This window comes from Anas platyrhynchos, chromosome 1, assembly GCF_047663525.1.
Source record: "Anas platyrhynchos isolate ZD024472 breed Pekin duck chromosome 1, IASCAAS_PekinDuck_T2T, whole genome shotgun sequence".
Classification (NCBI taxonomy): Eukaryota; Metazoa; Chordata; class Aves; order Anseriformes; family Anatidae; genus Anas; species Anas platyrhynchos.
This window is the reverse complement of record NC_092587.1, coordinates 3074453-3093387: the sequence shown is the minus strand read 5'-3', so window position 1 is coordinate 3093387 and position 18935 is coordinate 3074453. Positions and strand designations below refer to the sequence as shown.

Sequence of the window (18935 nt, the reverse complement as noted above, 5' to 3'; positions counted from 1 at the left end):
GAAGTCTGCGAAATCTGGATTCCCACCATGCATATCAAATCAAAGTAGAAAATTACAGGCAATTTAGAGGCCCGAACTGAGAAAGAGAGGCTGCCCTCCCAGAAAGGCAGGCTGGCTCCCATCAGGAAATGCCAAAAAGCTGCTAGAAGGAGCTGCTGTAATTCACAGGAACAGCACATTGTGTTTTGAACTCCCGAGCACCAGGCTCTTTGTCTCTTAAACTCTTTGCTAGTATCAGATAGCCTTACAACAGGGGCTGAGCCTGTGGCACCGCTCGGCCCTTTCCCCGCGCTGTTAGCGGTTTAACACATTGTGCACAAGCCACCGTAAACAGGGTGCCTGATTGTCTCCTGGAGGTTTTCACCACTAAGTTCCCTGTCCTCAGGCTGCAAAAAAATCACAGCTCTCAGTTTTGTAACAGCCATGCAAACATTAGCTGACTGAGCGGCAAGATGATGGTTTATTTTTCAGTAATCTGCACATTCCTGGCTCCTCTGGGCATCCTGTTAGTGACTACAAGCGCCCTGAATTAGAGGAACTCAGCTTTGCAGACCTCTGAGCCTTGTGGTTTGTGCAGAAGCAGAGGGATGTGACTTCTTGGTACATCCTCCTGAGATGCTGTGCAGCACAAAGACCTTTGGAGGTTTGTCCTGGGCACGCTTAGGACAATAAACCAAGCGTGGTTACGTGATGTACCTCCAACATGTCCAATAGCAGGGAAATATTTGTAGACAAACAGCTTTTTGGTTTTATTTTAGTGTTAGTTTTCCTTGACAGCACAAAGACTGCTTCTGTGATTATAGCTTGGGCCTGGGGACTGATTCCTGTATCTGGCTCTGCCACCAGTTCCTTGCGTGACCCCATGCAAAGCATTTAATCCCTCTTTGCATCAATTTTCCGGCCATAAACGGGAGGCAGAAACCTTCTTGCTCAAAGCCATCACCTTGACCTCTTTGCTTACTAGAGCTGGGACTGAACCTCTGTGTCTGTGTTATCACCCACGACAAAAGAACCCACATCATGACTGGGGTCCCTCTGCGATATTTGAACATAGATAAAATAATTTAATAATGTAGATACATTAATTTAATAATTTAACAATAATTGAGAGGCGTATGCATGACTCAGCCCTGGGCTCATCTGCCTGTGGCCTCCTGTTAAGCGTTTTCCCATCATGTTTGGGAATAGTTGCTCTTTTTTTTCTCTTCCAGCTCTGTTTTTGTTTTTGTTTTCTCACTCCCTCCCTGCGAGCCACGCCACAGAGTCAAGTGCTTCTGAGATCTCTTGCTCAAGTGCAATAACGTGACAAATGCAACGTGTTTGCTTTTCCTATTCCTCTCTCACCCAGCGCTTTGAGCTGTCCCACCCTGGGTCTCGCAGCACACGGACCCGCGAAGGGCTTCGGGGCAAATTCTCAGCAGGGATTTCACTGCTGGAAATCAGCGCGTGCTGCCTGCACGTGCCAAGACCAGGCACTGGGTCAGGCTGACAGAAAGCAAAATGTGTGCTTAGGTCTTTGAAGCTGGTGATGGCAGTGATCATGGCACGGTCAGGCAGGGCATCGCTCACCCATTTTCCTCTTCTTTTTTGCTGAACTTTGCTGACCCTGTTGGGCTGACTGCAAGTGCTGGGTCTCCCAGTGCTTCCCACTGGAGAGACTGCTCCCTGCGCTAATAGATCCGTCCCAGCCGTTTCTGCTGACGTTTTTACTTACTTATTTATATGCCTCCTTAGCTCTCCTCCTTTTCATTTCCTCCCATCACTCCGTGTCCAGACTGTCGGCGGAGCTATCATAAGTGCAATAAGGAATGGCAGGCAGGGTCTCTCTGAGTGATAATTGTGTGCCTTGGGTGGTGTGATAGAGGACAAAGCCCAGAGCTGAGAGGCTCAAACCACTTGACAAGAACAATAATTGTCCCGAAGCGTGCTGCCTGCAGTGACTTATTGCTGTTATCAAATGAAATATCTCCAGGAAAGACAGGGAGAGAGACGGGGCCGGCTATTGACTGGACCAAGCACCTAGGCACCATCAGTGCTGAATATGACATTACTGACAGGCCATCAGATAGGCTGGCCCCACCTGGGTGTCCTTAAAACATCTCTTAATTGAACTTGGAGCCACTTAGCAAAGTGCCTGCCTAAGATGGATGGACCTGGTTCTCATCTCGGCTCCCCTGGTGTAGATCCTGAGGGACCAGGCAGCCAGAAGCAAGAGTTAAAGCTTCTTTTTTCCTGCTCCTATCCTGGGTAAAAGCAGGAAAACTCCTGCATTTTGCAGAAGGTGTTCTGCAGGAGTTGGATTTGAGCTCCTCGGTGCCTCCTGGACGACGGGAGGGGACAGAACTGGAGGCTTACGTCGGAAAACAAGCCAAGAATGATTGCTTAGTCTAGCATGCATCGCCAACAGAAAGATCTGCTGGCAGGATAGCATCCCTTCAGGGACACACCATCACAACACATCCTCCCACCCTCCTTTGGACCTTCTCCAAGCCTGCAATGCAGGTGCTACGCTCAGCGCCTCATCCAGCTACTCTGCTGAATAAAAAAGCTCGGCTGAAGGGGGCTGATTCAATTTGCAAACAAGCTCATACAGCTGTTCCTAAAGCCAGGTGACCCTCAGAGCAGGGGCTCATTGTATCGCGGTGGCTCCAGACGGAATGCTAATTTTGGCAGGAAAGGAAATAATCATGATGGAGACATACCTACAGCACTCCTTTCCCATTGTCTGTGTCCTCTGCCACCTGCTCAGAGCCTGGGCATCTCTGTTCCTTTTTTTTTTTTTTTTTTCGTATCTGTGTGAATGTTTCTTTCTTTTGTCTGGCTCTCCCTTGCACATCTCTTTCTCTTAGCGTCTGGTAAATTCAGAGCAACAATGAAATAACATTTCTCATAGGGGAAAAAAATAGCCTCAAATCAGGGAGCCAAAGTGCCTTTAAAAGAAGAGAGAAGAAAAGAGAAGAAAAGAGAGGAAAAAAAAGAGAAAAGAAGAAAGGAGAAGAAAAGGAAGAGGTAGGATGCAGAAGAGGAAGGAGTAGAGATTATTCCAAAATAATCCTCTCCCCATGGAGATGCCAGAAGCCCACCTGAGCCATCACTAAATGTGGGGCAGGCGTGATACAGACCCTGCAAGGTTATGGAGTGCCCTGCCCATGTGAGCAGCTCAGGAGTATCCTGGAGTGTCGTGGCATCAAATTAAATGTTAAAATCAAGTGTTGTCACAGCACTCAGGCATCCCATGAGCAAATACACCTGGGGATTCATTGGAGCCCACTTCGTTGTTCATAGGTACTACAGCTTCTTGAAGCATGCAGGTAACATGAGAACAGTCACCCTTACCCCTTAAAATCAGGCTCAGTTATTGAGTAACACAAACCAGGGGGCTAAGAGAGACTCTCCAGGGTTGCTGAGGCAGTCAGTCCCCCATTCAGCCCAACTGTGCTTAAAATTACCCTGAAATGCCCCATGCTGGTGCTTGTTTCTGCCAGGTAATTTGTGACTCTGAAGGGTGGCTGCGCTCCTCCCTGCTAAGATGCTTTGGATAGACATGTAGACTCTGCCCAGGTGCATATAATATTCCTCCAGCCCCAGGCTTTCACTTTGTAACAGAAATTCGTTTTTAAGATAGCGTAATGCTTTCTTAATTTCTCAACCCCTTTTTTTTTTCTGTGAAATCTCAAATCCGGATGCTCACAAGCCACTAACCAGTAATGAAAATCAGGGGGAGGGAGGGAAGGAAAAGAATAAATATGACAGTGTCATTGGGAAAGTTTTGTGTGTGTGTGGTTTTTTGTCTTTTTTTCCGACAGATCATGAAACGTGTGAACTGCCTGTAATCTCCAACACGCTGCTTAATGCAGCAGAATATGTTGTGATGGGTTTTAACAAGCCCTGCCCGGCATGGAGTGGCAGAGCTGCAGTGAAGTGGCTAAAGCCTGTAATTAGCTCTTTGACTAATAAATCATCTCATAACAGCAATGCGAATGACTCAAATGCATGTCTGGGAGACACAAATTTCGTGGAGAAGCCTCCAGAGGAGCTGTGCTAGGTGACCACCACCATGTACCCGCATGGCTCCTGCCCCAAAACCTCACGGGGGCTCCCTGGGATTGGTGTCACCGGTCCTGCAGGTGGGGAAACAGAGGTGTGAGGAGGGCAGAGGGACAAAACGGAGCCTGGGGAAGGCTTGTCTCAAGCTTTTAGCATCTCAGCCTTCCTCGGACCCGTTGCTGGCATTTGTCAGACTGTTTATATGCTGTTTGTGTCCCTTCGCTAATTCCCCCACATAATAAATTTAATTCTCAGTGCTGACAGGAACATTAGTCCCTTTGGAAACCCTTTTGGATGCAAACAAGGATGTGGCACTGTGAGGATACGGACATTTTAACCGGAAAATAATGTCTGTGGGTCACGGCTAAGGTGCTCCAGCATGGCCAAATGATGGGACCCAAGGCTTTTTGGTAACACAACCCAGCCCTAAAGAGCAAAAGGGGCAGTTTGCAAGCTACCAACCCTGACTGTAGCTGAAATCAGGTATACAATAAAGTAAAAAGGGCTGCAGCACAGCTCTAGATCCCATCACTCATGGTCCTCCCTGGTCCCTGCAGCTCTCCCGGGGGTGCTGAGGGCAGCGGGGTTTGCTCACCGACGTGTTCTGGCACTGCACGCTGGAGCTGTTGAACCTCAAGGCAGGCACCCGCTGCTCGTTGCCCTGGATGTTCAGGATGCATTCATAGCCTCGCTGGCCAGATTGTGGCTGGGGCAGGTTCTTGGCCTTCAGGGTGATGGGCTTGATCACCTCCACCGGCACCAGGATCTTCTCCGCCTGCAGCAGCTGGGGACAGTCCTGGGGAGAGAGGAGGCAACACAACAAGTCAGCCCATGAGTTTCCCCATCCTCTGATGCTCCTCAAACTTCTCACTTGATGCTCTGCAAAGCCTTTGTGTCTCCCTGAGACTCTGCTTGGTACAAGGGGATTCATGGGGCATTGCTGAGGAGGCTCAGATAAATAGGTGAGTAAGGATTGCTTTTACAAGCCATCCTTTCCCATCTCCTTTTTTTGCACTGCATGCAGTCCCTTGACCTTCAGGAGTCAAAGAGGTCCTCTGTTGCCTCTTCCTACCTGCTCCATTAACCCCCAGGGTCTGAGCCTGGTTATGATGCCATGACCCAAGAAGTGAATAAAGCCAAATCCGAGCATAATTCCTTGCCTCCCCAGCAACCAATGCACCAGTTGTGCAAAAGGCACGGCTGCAGCAAGACATTTTGTAAGCCACAGAGCATGGGCTGCTAAAAAGAGAGTTTGATTTGGCTTAGAAAGGGACAAAACATTTAGTAGAGATGGATTCAGACCTCCAGAAACAACTCTTGCATAATATGTGGAGATCTCCAGGAAAGGCTTGCAACCAGTTTTGAAAAATGCTGAGTTGGTAATGGGTCCTGAGTTGGGGCTGTTGGTAATCCAGCCAGGTGTGGTGCATAATTTGGGTGTGGGCACCTAAATGGGCAATGCAGAAAGCTCTGTTCAAAGTCAGGTGAGTTTGCACAGCTTTAGTTAGAGCAGCAGCACACTGCTTCTTCATGGTGCAATCAGACAACTGCAAGCTGTGAAATCCGCGTATGCTAGGAAGTTACCAATAATTTAGGAAATTAATACAGTGTTTGCCTTGCTAATGCAAGGCAGCTTGATATAAAATACACAACCACTACACCAGGCTACAAACATAAGCATGCCATGTGCACCAACCATGCCATCTTGGTCACCTGTAAGAGCCTGACTGTCCCTTTTTTAAAGTCTTTCCAACTCCTGGATGTCAAAAGAAGACCTGTCCACTGTTTTTCTTCTCTGCACTGTTTGGCACACTGCTTTCCTTCTTGAACACACTACTGGATCATGATGGCACAGCTACCTTATCCAGAGCAGAGAGCAACACCATTTCAGCTTGTCCTGCCCAATGTTACAGCAATTCCTTGAAGGGAATCCCTGGCCAGGTCCAACTGGTACAAACAGAGACAGGGAAATAACCTGAAGAGGTGAAAGCTTTACCTGAAGTTGTGGGTGAGGGACAAGAGAAGGAAAACAACAGATCCAGGGCTGGAGAATAAGGCAAGTGGAATTTATGGCTTATGAGAGCCTGGGAGCTTGTTAGAGCAGATGGTGGAAACATCTCAGCGAAGCAAATAGCTTAGGAAGATAAAGAAATGGATTCGACGTGTAACATCTGCAGTTACACCAGCCAGGGACAGAATTACAAGAGCCATCAGTCATGACACTGTGGGTGTCAGCCAGCCCATGGCCAGAGGCAGGAGGAAAATCCAGCACCCACCCAACATGCAGCTGCAGTGAAGTCCTGAAGCCTTCCTCCGTGTCTGTCTGTGCCAGGGGGGATGCCAGATGAAAGAGCCCTCTGTGGTAACCTGATTTCTCATCTGTGCTTACAGGGGGATGCTGAAGGTGTAAGAAATTACTAAGTGCTGATGAAGTTCAATTAGCACAGCCCAGGTTAACACCAGAACCAAGACAGCCAAGCATGCAGTCACTGGAGCTGGATGGAGGCAAACCACCCTGGGGCTGGTTATCTGATGATGTTAACCTGACACAAGATCTTCTTTAATATGTGCTATCATGGTCTGAGGCTAAATGGACTATCACGTTAACCTGTACGTGGATCAGAGGTGGCATGCCCACACAGTACTACATTGCAGTGATGAGCTCTACCACTGCTATGCTCTGTTTTTCCTGGGGTCCTGGTGCTGTACAAGCACTTCAGCAACCAGACACACCTGAGGAGGCTCCAAGAAGTGGAGTGTATGAGCCGTGGAAGCTGCCTTATGCTCCATTATCCTGAAGACAGAGCCAGTGGGGAAAGAGGATTGAGGGTGCTGGACCCCTAGGTGTCCTTGAAGAGTTGCACCTTGTCCCAACACTCCCTCATCTTTCTGTTGTCCTATCCCAAGACGAATTATCCCCAGGGAAATAGTAATGCTGAAATGCAATAGCTGAACTGGTGCAGAAATGTTTGTCTTAGCAGGAGGGCAAGGCTTGATGGTGCAGAAAGTCTTTCCCCCTTTTTGTTCGATGTTTTTGCCCTACCAAGACACACCAGTGTTAGGGTTAGCCGCAGGGCTGAGTAGCTACTCAGCATGGAGAAGTGAGAAATAATCTAACCCTGTGTGATTCAGCCCTATAAAACCTAGGAAGGAGGGGAAACACTGCCCCAGTGGTCTAGGCTATATTAAAATGAATGAGAGAGTCCAGTTGTTATCCCTCCAGAGGATGCCACGCATAAATACCTTTTGGGACTGCATAGCTTCACCCCCCCCAGATCCCTTGCACAGGCTTCCCTACCTCACATGTCCTGGGGCCTCGAAATCAGCTCCCTCTCTCTCTTCTGGCATAAGAACAGACCTTGGCATCATCAACTTTATTATTTTCTTCCCCCGGTTGAGGAAGAGATGCGTTGGCAGCGCATCATCGGGACAGAGGGGTGGCAAAGCCCTATCTGCCGCCGAGCAGCCTTTTCCCAGGAGTGGGCATTTTGCTTGATGTCTGTCAAACAGCAAAGCCTCCGAAGGGGGCTGGAGGATGGGGGTTGAAGATAGCCCACGACGGTACCTGCAGGCTGGTCTTGCCCAGCTTTATCCCGTGTCCCCCCCCCCCCCCCAGCACCACTGGTGCTGTAACCTTTTCGATAACACTTGTTTCAAGTTCATTAACAAGCCGCGATTGTGGCAGCCCCAAAACAGGATTCGTTTGCATATAAAAAGCTTTGCAGGGCTGCGAGGAAGTTCATTATAGATAATTGAAGAGGCAAGCGCCATAAAGAGGAAATCCTCCCGATGTGGCTTTATCTGATTGACCTAATGTTCTTTCTAATTGAAACGGGGGGGGCGGGGAGGTGGGGGAAGGCAATTTCCTTGCGTGATGTGCCACGGAAAACTGAAGAGCTTGGGCTAGGCTCTGGGTTCAAATTCAACCACAGTACTCATTTTGTAGCCTGTGTCAAGCCCTATCCAGCTTTCTGTGCTTGTTCAGGTTTATGTTTTTGAGGTTATTTGAGAGTACAAAACCTGCTAAGAGTAGATTCCGCACCAGGACCCAAGCAGGAGGGTCCTTAAAAATTCTGGGTATTTTCTCTTTACCCTTCCTCTGTAATGTGCATCACCTAGGCTAGAAGAGCAGTTTTGGCACGATGTAGGGGAAGCCAAAACACACACTGACAACAACTGGACCAAGGAAGAGCACAATCCCATCCCTTTTGTCTTTGGGATATAATAAATCAAACCTTACCCTTGACTTTAAGGGGAGCTGGTTCAGATTCCAGAGGAGCTAAAATCCAGTTTTATCTGTACCAGAGCAACTTATTTGAAAGCAGACTCTGGTCGATCCATTTTGTGTACGTATTTTCATTATATCCCTTAAATGCTTCCAAATGAGTCAGCCCCTTTAAAATAATATCCTCCACCCTTGCCAATTACTCGTATCAGCAGCAATGCACACCTCAAATCACCAAATTTTGCCAGCTTTCAAGTCGGAGAGCTTTTGTAGCGAAAACACCACATGAAATGGGCTGTGCTCATTGGGTCGATGGTAGTTTAATTTTCCTTATTTATAACTCCTCGTAGAGTGCCTGCAAATGTGTTTTGCTGCAGCTTGCAGAAATAATGAAGTCTCAGTAACACGAGAGCCCCCTTCTCTCCTCTTCTCTCATATATGTGTTATGGCTCTCATCACTGCCCCGAGTCCCCAGCGAGTGCCATCCTGAGGAGTCTGCTAAAAGGGGGGATGAAACCTCACCGAGGCTACGTGGTCTTAGCCCTGAGCTAATTGCTTTGCTCCCTTTATGGTGCTCCACGCATACAGAGTTATGATTTCTTGGGGATTTTGTCCTGCTGTTTTCCAGACCAAGCTGGAGACTGACCAGAAACCCTGAGTTATCTTCCTCTCCCAGGTACGAAGCGTGTAGGGGTCTTTCATGGTGTGGTGATATTGCACGGGGTTTCTCCTAGCCTTATTCTGTGCAGTTCCACACTCTGACATTATTTATGGCCAGGACCACAAGCCCAGGTCTCACCAAAGCTTTTTCCATTTTCCAAAGGAAAATGGGTTAGATTTACTTTGAATGGCAGGCATCCTACATGGAAACAGGTAAATCAGCTCTGAGTTTTAAACACAATGACCCTCCCCTCCTACTAGCAGTCTAATACTGGGGTCCCAGTTCATTTATCCTTCCCCGTGCACCCCTTGTCATCCAGAACATTCACATGAGGGAAGCTTTCATACTTTCCCTTCGTGCTGCTCCCTTGGGATCCCTGGCAGCATTGACAGGATCTCCACCTTATGGGGAGCAAAACTGGAGCTGATCTATTTCTGCTTGCTTTGTAGGTGTGTTTGGCAAGGCAACCAACTCCTGGCAGGCGTTTTGCATCCTTCTTTTCCCAGGAGAGTATTCTCTTCATTCAGAACCAGACACAGACACCAACACCAATTCCTTCACTGTTAGTCTTAATGCATCTAGCTCCCCTTTCCTCCTGCCATTAGAAAATCACAGAATCCCAGACTGGTTTGGGTTGGAAGGGACCTCAAATCCCATCTCATCCCAACCCCTGCCATGGGCACGGACACCTCCCACCAGCCCAGGCTGCCCCCAGCCACATCCAGCCTGGCCTGGGGCACTGCCAGGGATGGGGCAGCCACAATTTCTTCTTTTTTGTTGTAGTTATTTTGTTTTTAAAAAAATCCTTTACATATCCTTTGTTCAATGGCCTTCTCTGCACTTGTCTAAGTCATCTTGCCCAGAAGGAACACGAGCACAAAGTACATCTAAGTGGGGACTGTTTCTTCCACACTCAAGCCCTTCTGGATCCCACAAGTAATGATACTCAGATTGTTATTTACCCATATATTATGTAAATAAAATACTTTTTAATGTTTTTTTGTCCATCTGCTCTGCTAAGCTTCAGTGAACTGTGGCTTTCTCACCCTCCCACTCTGTACTGTAACCAAGCCAAGAAGGTAAGATTTGAGACAGGGATTGGTTCTTCACAAAGATATCTAGACCACAGCCTCTGGATGTCCTGTTTTTTAGATAAGATTAAAAATCACTTTAAGAAAGAAAACAAAAACCACCGCCAACAACAACATAACAGGGAAAGAAAAGTAAGGGAAAGAAGGAGTAAATAATGAAAGTGAGCAAACAAAAAAAGACTGTTTTTTTTTTTTTTTTTTTTTTTTTAAATCATTGACTTTAGAGGAATCAGATTTCCCCTGGATAAAAAAAGCAGGAAAACAGTAAGATGAGAGGCAGCAGGGACTGCCTGAAACATGTTGCCTGAACTTCTCTCTCACACCCTGGGTTGGGGCTGGGACAGCACCCGAGCAGCATCACCCCCTTTTTTAGCATCTCCGTCTCTGCCACGGGGAGCTTCGGGCTCCGTGGGTGACAAACTGGGTCCTTCGTGAATCACTTTTAAACTCTGACACAACCTCCCAGGCCTGGGATAATTTGGAGAACAAAGCAGCCACGAGCCCGGCGTTCCCCGGCGCGGGAGGCGAGGGGGTGAGTTACAGTCCGCGCTGTGTTTACATTATTACACCACTAATTCTTAGCATCGTAAAATTATATTTAAAATTTACACAAACAGTGCTGGGGAACATTATTAGGTTATAAAGTGGATTCAGGTCAATGCTTCACAGGCAGGCTTCCAAGCTTCATAAATTTCTGGATATACTTCCCCCAAATTTACATCAGCACCAGCAGCAATCAAACCGGCTACAAAAAGCTCACCCGGTCAAAGAATTTTTTAATGCACCATATATTTTATCTTCACTTCCTAAGTTTACAATGCTGTTAGCCTGATTGATGGCGTACTTACTTATTGGCACAGCAAAAGTAATAATACGCGGAGAAAATGCTCAGAACTTTAAAGGCAGCTGATGAGGAGAAAGCAACAGGATTTATGGGAAGTGTAAACATCTGCAGAGACAACAAAGGAGTAATTGAGTCCTTGCATCGCTGTCACTTCTGGTGGTTACTTTCTAGTTTAGAGCCTTCCATGCACTCAGGATCAAAAAAAAAGCTTTCTTTTGACAGATATTGCAAGAGATTCTGGGAAAAGGTGGAGGAGCTGTGGTCCTGTTTAAGCTCTGCCCTCTCTAGTACTACGTAGCTCGATGGTGGCTTGCATAGATTAGTGTACAGCCATCACTGCTGGAGCACGGGACACGATCAGATCACCAGCAGGTCATTAGCCCAGCTGCCACAGCCTCCTAGGTCCCTGGTTTCAGCAGTGTGAAGGTCAGTGGGCGATGACTGATGCTGGTCAGCAAAGGGTGGGAGCTCAAAAAAAAGAAGATAAATGAAGATGTAACCTCCTCGTGTGGCTCACGGCTCAGTCCCTTGATGGGGAGCAAAGTGGCACCCCCAGGCCTTGCAGACAGTGCTGGGAAGTGACCCAGGGCTGCCAAGAGCTGGATCCTGACCTAGGACAAGTCTGCCTCAGAAACCAGTCCACACATCTCTGCTGATCAATGTTAATGATTTTACCCTCCTTTAATTCTTTATTAATAGAGCCCTTCTCAGCTGTTCCATTACTTCGCTGTGATCAAGGTCAGGCTGCCATAATTAGCCAAGCTCTGCATTTATCCTTTTTAAATTGAGACACAACATTAGCTTTTCTTCAGCCCTTTGCCACTTTGACACATGCTCAGAAGGAAAAGTAATGATCCGGAGAGCAGGAGCCTTCTGGTCAGTGGATGGAGGGAGTGGACTGGCGAAAAAAAATGTAGATAATTGTGGTGTCATTGAGTACATCTGCCCAAAGGAGAGATGTGGAAGCAGTCTCTTTTCTGGTATTTCCTTAGTGAAATTTGTCTGTTTCTGAAATCATAAGAAATATGAGTGTGTACATTGAAGAAGGTGATGTGTGTAAGGGAGACAAGATAACTTTGTGGGAAAAAAAGTCCTGAATTTGTTAAATAAAACCCTGGTTAGGTAAGCCAGTCCTCTCAAGATTTCACACACAGTAAAACTGTATTGTGCAAAGCCATGGGAGGCATGGGGCAGAGAACAGCTGAGCACAACCAGCTTCTGATGCATTAATGAATTTCTTCTTTAATTAATATTCCATGACTCTGCATCCTTCTGCCTAGCCTGACTTCTTCTGTCCTTCTGCAAGGACTTAAATCTGAAGGAAGGAAGAGGGGAGACTACAGCTTTGAGGCCAAGCTGTAGTGTTTTCTTCATAAGAGAGGAGTGAAAGTCTCAAAGTTTTTAGGAACTTTGTACCTTTGGGAGCTCCACTGAAGGCTGGAAATGGCCATTGAGTTCAGAAGTCAACAGAAGGACAAGCAACAGATGGGTTGGACGTGCACACGCAGACCACGTTGACACTATCCTGCTTCCTTCGGAAACCAGGACATAAGTCCAAGGAATCATAACACCCCAGGCTGCACGCTGGGAAGGTCAGGACAATGATATCACGGCTCTTATCACCCTCCTCTTCACTGAGGTCTGTGACAGCATGAGATAACACCCAAGCCAAAGCAAATGGACTCGTACGCAAAGACGCAGCAGGGGAAGGAGGAACTGGGCTCAGCCTCCTGGAGATGCCCCAAGCAGGACGGGAGACACAGTCCAGCACTGCTGCTTATCTGTGGCTTCAACATCCTGAGAATGTTTCTCCTTGGCCAGATCCCAAAAGCTCCCAAGTTCCAAAGCAGTGAACGCAATTGATGCTACAATGGAGAAAAGCAAAAACTTCCTGCTTGAGGGTCAGGCCACCACTCCACGCTCAGACCGAACAGGGAATTGTCTTTTCTCTTTGACAACAACTTTTCCCTCAAATTTCAAGGTGTTGCACAGATCCTATCAGTCCTAACAGATGTTCAGATAGCCAGAAAGCCCTGTAGCCACTTGAGGCATCGCAATGGCATTGGACTGAGTCAGGCTATCAAAACAACATAAGCTCTTCCTGATGTTATTTCAAGGGTGCTGTGTTGGCGGGGACAGATGAATATTACCCTGTTGCATTCTGAGATCACTCTGTCCTGTGGGATAAATAATCTTACATTACAAAGATGAACAGCCCAGCTGCTACGTACAGCATTTAGCAGGGACACGGTATTGAGTATCAGATGCTTCTTACATCTCCATTCAAAGTAATCTCCCTGAAGAAGCTAAAGCCTATGACCCAAGGAAAAAATGTGTGTATTAAGGGAAGATGAATTGCTCATAACAAGGCCTTTTTCCATCAGCTATCAGTTCCTGTTGTGGTCTGATTCCTGGTCTCAGCATGGACATGATGGAGCTGCCCTGCCCCAGGACAGATTTCCTGCAGATCCATCTCCATAATAACCAGAAAACCTAAAAGTAATTGCAACTGAACAAGTTACTAGCCTTTTCCCCTTCCAGCTGGAACACTGTGGGGCAAAAAACCTCAAGAGATGACAAAAGGTACCCCAAAATAACAGAACATGCCTTGTCACACACAGACCTTCCATCTTCTTCACCTAAGTTTAAGTCAGGGCAAATGCTGGCTTACCACAAAAGCAAATTGCTTAATTAGTTTGCAAAGGCTCAGAAATTTCTTGTGAACAGACCCAGCTCCAGGTACTAAGCACTGCACAAGCACATATGATCGGAAAGTGCTTACCCAAACCACAAGAGGCTGTGAGAGACACAGAGGCACAGAAACTTGAACGTGTCCAAGCCAACGCGGAGGTGGGAATAAAATTTTCACCTGCTGAAATAAAACCTGTGGCCCCATATAATGCCTGATAGCGTCTCTGAGCAGCTTTCTCTTATATTTCCATGCTCTAACATGCCAACATGAACAAGGGGAACACTTTCTGCCTGCTCTGCAGATGCTGCATTTAATTTCTTCTTATTATTGTGTAAACGACCACCTCTGGAGTGGAAGTATCCACAACAGGACACATCACCATTTCTGGGAAAGGGCTTAAATGACAAAAGGGCTGAAATTCTACAGCCTGGAATGCCAAACCACCAGGAGCCCTGAGCTACAGCTCGATCCAAACCATCAGCTATAACCCCCTCCTGGATCCCCCCACTACCCTCCGGACAGGATGCCAACAGGACAGGACACATGCTTGTAAACCCTCCTAAAGAATTAAGCAGCTGATAAACGCCAACCCCCCCACTGTTAAAATGGATGTGCCATGAAATGCCTGCACCACTATGCCCCATCCTATCCACATGGGGTGCAGACACTATCTTTTAGGGTCTGCATGCTCTCTGCTGCCTGCCCAGAGCTGCTCCTGGTCCCCACGCCTCCCCTGCTGGTCCCCTGCCTGCTCACAGCACTTGGGTGCAGCAGGTTTTCTGCAGTTTCCATAGAAACTACACCTCACATCCTCCCCTTAATGATAGACAGGTGCCAGGATGAGTGAGAGGATGATCAACAAGCGGGGAAGGATTTGCTCCTCTGGTACTGGCCTTGCTGACTCTGTCATTAGCATCCCTGAGAAATAAGAGAGACATTAATTTGATTTATTTTTTTTTTCTCCTCCCTGCACTGATGCTTCCAGCAGCTGCTTCTCTGGCCGGGTTAACGGGGGCTGGAAACAGGAGCAGGAGGGAAACTGAGCAGTTGCCACAGCAACGACTGAAGAAGCATCATCAGAAGGTTTGTCCACGCAAGGGAGCGAGGAGGTCACCAAGCTCATCAGGTGTCCCTGGGGGTCCTCTGCCCTTTCCTGGTGAAGCCACTCGGGTGTTTCTGCAGGGATGCATTTGGGGGGAGCTGGGCATCATGCCTTCCCTGTAAAGAGCATGAAGCAGGACATTTGGGGTCCCTGGAGAGCTGCTTGCTCATCTGGAGCGAGCTACCTGCCCAAAGCCTTCCCTGAGCCAAGCTGAGGTGCACCAGCAGGGTGGCCAAGGGTGCTGAGTTTCCTACAAAGCCCATGATAAAGAGATGTGGGCACTACTGGCGGCAAGCTGAGCTGCCCTTATCCCTCCCTGCCTTCTGTTTCACCCCTTGCTTCTCCCCAAAATCACCCCCAGGAAAAACAAGCAGCACACCATGGATAAATCAGTGCATTTCATTGCAGACCCTGCTCTCCATTCAGCAAGCACCAGGCGAAGCAGTGCTCTACTCCTCAGCAGCTGCTTGCCAGCATGCAGCTCACACAGCTTTCCATCGCTTTTGACAAATTAATATTTGAAGCAGTCGTTGCTTTTATGTGGGTTTTACTGTCATTAGCACGTACAACTCGACATAAAACACTTTGGTGCGAGATCTTTTCTTCTCGTCTCTTTTTTCGGCGGCAGATGAAAATCCTTTTAATAAAAAGCTTGTTTGGGGGAGGAAGAAAAACACACGCACACAAATCGGCTGAGCAGGGAAAGATGAAAACCTCCTTCAAGGTAATTAAATGATTATGTATCTTTTAAACCCAGCAGATAACAGATTTGTTATCTGGGCCTGCTTTTTGCTTTTGCCTTTTTTTTCCCTCTCTTTCCCCCCCACAAAGCTAAATTCCTTGCAAGGCCCAGAACAAGATAGTGTTCATCTTACAGAGGACAGCACAAAAGAAGCCTTAATCCTTTATCCCATCAGCTCAAGTAGGCTACCCCAGCTTACCCACCAGCCCAACATGTATAAAACTATGAGAACTATGTCCCTGGATCAGGTGTGTTGGGTAACAGACAGCAGGAGAGATGGGTGAATGTATCAGGAGAGAATAGGCATCAGGAGAGATGAGATCTCTTCATAACGGGACCCTCACATCAATTGATATATTCCTCTGTGCCTCAGTTTCCCTCCACTATTGGCTGTTTTGTGCATTTACAGAAGAAAATGAGTGAGCTCTTACCCGGTGGTTGTGTCAAGAAAGGTTGATTTCACAGGGTATTAGGCTACAACGCAAGGCTTTGCAGGGTAACGTTAAACCTGCACCATGACTTTTGCAATAGTCAGCAACAAATGTCAAAATCAGAAAAAAAAAGGATGCCCAAGAAACACGTATAGACAAAGCCTGCTCCCCTCTGAACTGTAATTCTCTCCATTTTTTTTTGCCACCTGCTCTGTTCAGGAAAAAAAAAAAAAAAAAAAAAAGACAAAACCACAAGCAAACAAACAATAAAAACAAAAATCCACTTAAGTATTAAAATATCTTCCTTTCATCCTTCTCCCCCTTCCCGCCCTCAATAGCAATAATATCAGATCCCCTTTATAAAGCAAGAAGTCACTCGGTATATTTCAAGTGAGTGCACTTGGCTTTCAAAAACCTGCTGTAAAGGGAAATTATACGTCAAGGTGAAGTATTTCTGCCGCAAATCATCCAGAGACATCGTCAACCCTATTTGATTGAGTTCAGCACCATAATCATAAATACTCTTGCTTTATGGCCATGCTGGAGTTCTTAACCAGGAGCAAACACGGGCTTTCCCAAGGCTCCCAGACTGGTTGGTTCAGCCCCATTATGGGCCGAGCTGATTCACCAAGCACCTGACAAATGAGAAATATCAAGTCCTGGCTCCTTGCTGACAGCGAGGGATGTGCCTCTTCTGCCTTATCCTCACCTCTGGGTTGGTTTTGCTGGGTGATGCTAGGACAAGTGGCCTGCCCCAGCCCAGATGGACAGATCACTGCTGTCCACCGTGTGATTCAAAAGCCACCCTGGACACTAGATCACGGGCTGTACAGGGAAAAAAAGCACTTTCCCTTCTGAACAGCATGGTTGATGGCCAAGGCCTTTCTGTTCTCCATCAGGGTCAGTCTCAAATTCATCCTGTGTTCCACATTTCACCAGCAACCCATACTTCAAGCAAAAATAAAAATCAGAAAAACACATTTATTATTATTTTTTTTTTTAAAGACTTGCAGGGCACCTGTAAGAAGGGCAAGCTGATCCCATGGGAATCCAGAAACCTGTGAGATATGCCAAGGAAATAACAGAGCCAGAAGTACACAAGGGCACAAAACCTGCCTTTAAAGTGCCCCAGGATGGCCCGGGGTGATAGATATCAGCCCCACCGGTCCCTTTGCAGCCCTGGCCATCTGGAGAGTGGGAAGCCTCAACCCACATGGGGCCAAGATGCTGTACAGGCAAAAGGAGAAAAGAAACACCTGGAGGTGGGTGTACCAGCAAAGAGAGAGTGAAGACCACGGTGTGGAGGAGGGGGAGCAGGCTTCGCACGCCAGCAGTGATGATTGCAGAGGGAGGGAGTTGCTGGCACCGGTCCATACGGCAAAGTAGCACTAATATTTGTTTGCTTGGCAGCGAGTCTCGTGGTGCAAGCAGACCATACGATCCTGGAAGCCGGCCATGCTAATCTGCTCAGCAGACTGATGGAAGGACTGCAAATGGGATGGTGCGACCATCCCACGCTGGGAGGACAGTTTCCCACCAGAACCTCCTGGAGACGTACAAAATTTAGGAGACAGCCATCCCCAGATGGTACCCAACACACCCTTTGTGCATCCTCGGGGAGTCGAAGTACTTGTGGAGGAAAGCAGAACTGCAGATGGAGATGAAAGGCCAGTAAAAATAGTCCCACTCAAGATGTTGGTAGGTTTGGGGCACTACTGAAGACAGAATTGGAAAGGCTGGAAGTGGACCTTGGACTTGTTGACCTGATTAGGTGAGTTGCATCATCGGGAACTGGGTGGAGGTCTGAAAAGGCAACGAGGAGCCAGGTTTGGCTTCAAGATACCAAATGGTTTCTATTGTTCAGGGATCCCACTCAATGAATAGGCCTGATACAGGACAGAAAATGAAACAACTAAAGGCAAAACCAAAAAAATGGAGATTTAAATGGAGGTAAGTCAGTGAGAAGATGGTTTCTCAATAGAAAGAAGGTGGTGCCTTTAGGAATCCCAATGAGAGGTCATAAAACAGTGATGGAAAAGGAGTGCTCAAATGGGGCAGTCTGGAGAAGACAGGGTCCACTGCCTCCTCCCCAGTGCTGCAGATCAAAACCTTGATGGGGATAGAGTGAGGATCAGGTGCTGTGTGATCCCCAGTCTCTTCCCAAAGGAGCTGGGATGATGAAGAGCTTCTCATGATCTCCTTTCTGATGGAAGCAAGTGTCAGAAATACCAGGGATATGATGGGACCCGAGGGAGGAGGAGGTGCACTGAGATTTGTAGGCCTTCCACTGTGCAGGGGCTGGGGGAGAGAAGAGATGGGAACTGGGAAGGTGATCCTGCACTGCCAGTTGTGGCAGGTGTGCCAGCAGGACTGACCAAATTCTGCCAAGGCTTCATGCAAAGCCATAGGTGTTGTGTGATTGGGACAGGCTTACCAGAAGGGCTGGACCCTGGGCTGCCTTCCTGCACCACTTCACCCCCAGCACGGGGTGTCAAACGTCCTCTCTGCAAGTTCTCAGCAAGTTTTGCAGCAGAATAACAGCAGATGCTGAATCCTGCTAGACAAAGAGCTGGGAACCTCCCTGCTCATGAATTTTTATGGTTGTCCCAGTGCCTCTGCAGTTCAAGATGTCTGATCCAGGACATCTCAACCAGCACATATGTCAGGGGAGGATGGAGAGGGAATGGGGGATGCCGTAGGGGTGTGAAACCACTCCACACGTGTTGTTTGGTGCCACAAAGCTGCTTCAGACAAGGCCTGGGGTTCAGGCAGGGGGGCGTTTTAAAGACACCAGACCCAGCAGGCAGCGCTGGGAGCAGCGTGGATTTCAGCCTCCGAATGCAGCACACGTCGGCGGAGGTTTCAGCCGCCGCCTCCGTGCCCGGTGGTTCAGCAGATATCAGATCTCTTAATGGGTACTGGTCCCTTGGGCCAGGCAAACAACGAGCCATCTCAGGTCATTTAGCAGACAGGCCGGGATGCTTTCAGACCGTTCCTGACCAGGAAGTAATTAAGTGGCTTCCTATTTGTATTCTCCGGAGCTCCACTTGTCTGCAAGTGCTCGTTAGTTACAATACCAGCCAGACAGTGTTTGCAGCAC

At 47.8% G+C, this 18935-nt stretch overlaps 1 protein-coding gene across 2 annotated transcripts in view; it reads right to left on the bottom strand.

Annotated features, from left to right (window-relative positions):
- PLXNA4 (plexin A4) overlaps positions 1 to 18935 on the bottom strand; it is a 406242-nt gene that overhangs the window by 82059 nt on the left and 305248 nt on the right. For both annotated transcript variants that reach the window (XM_038186736.2, XM_072041406.1), the window contains exon 10: positions 4643 to 4843. In XM_038186736.2, coding sequence (XP_038042664.1) covers positions 4643 to 4843 — 201 coding nt within the window. The remainder of the gene's footprint in view (positions 1 to 4642; positions 4844 to 18935) is intronic.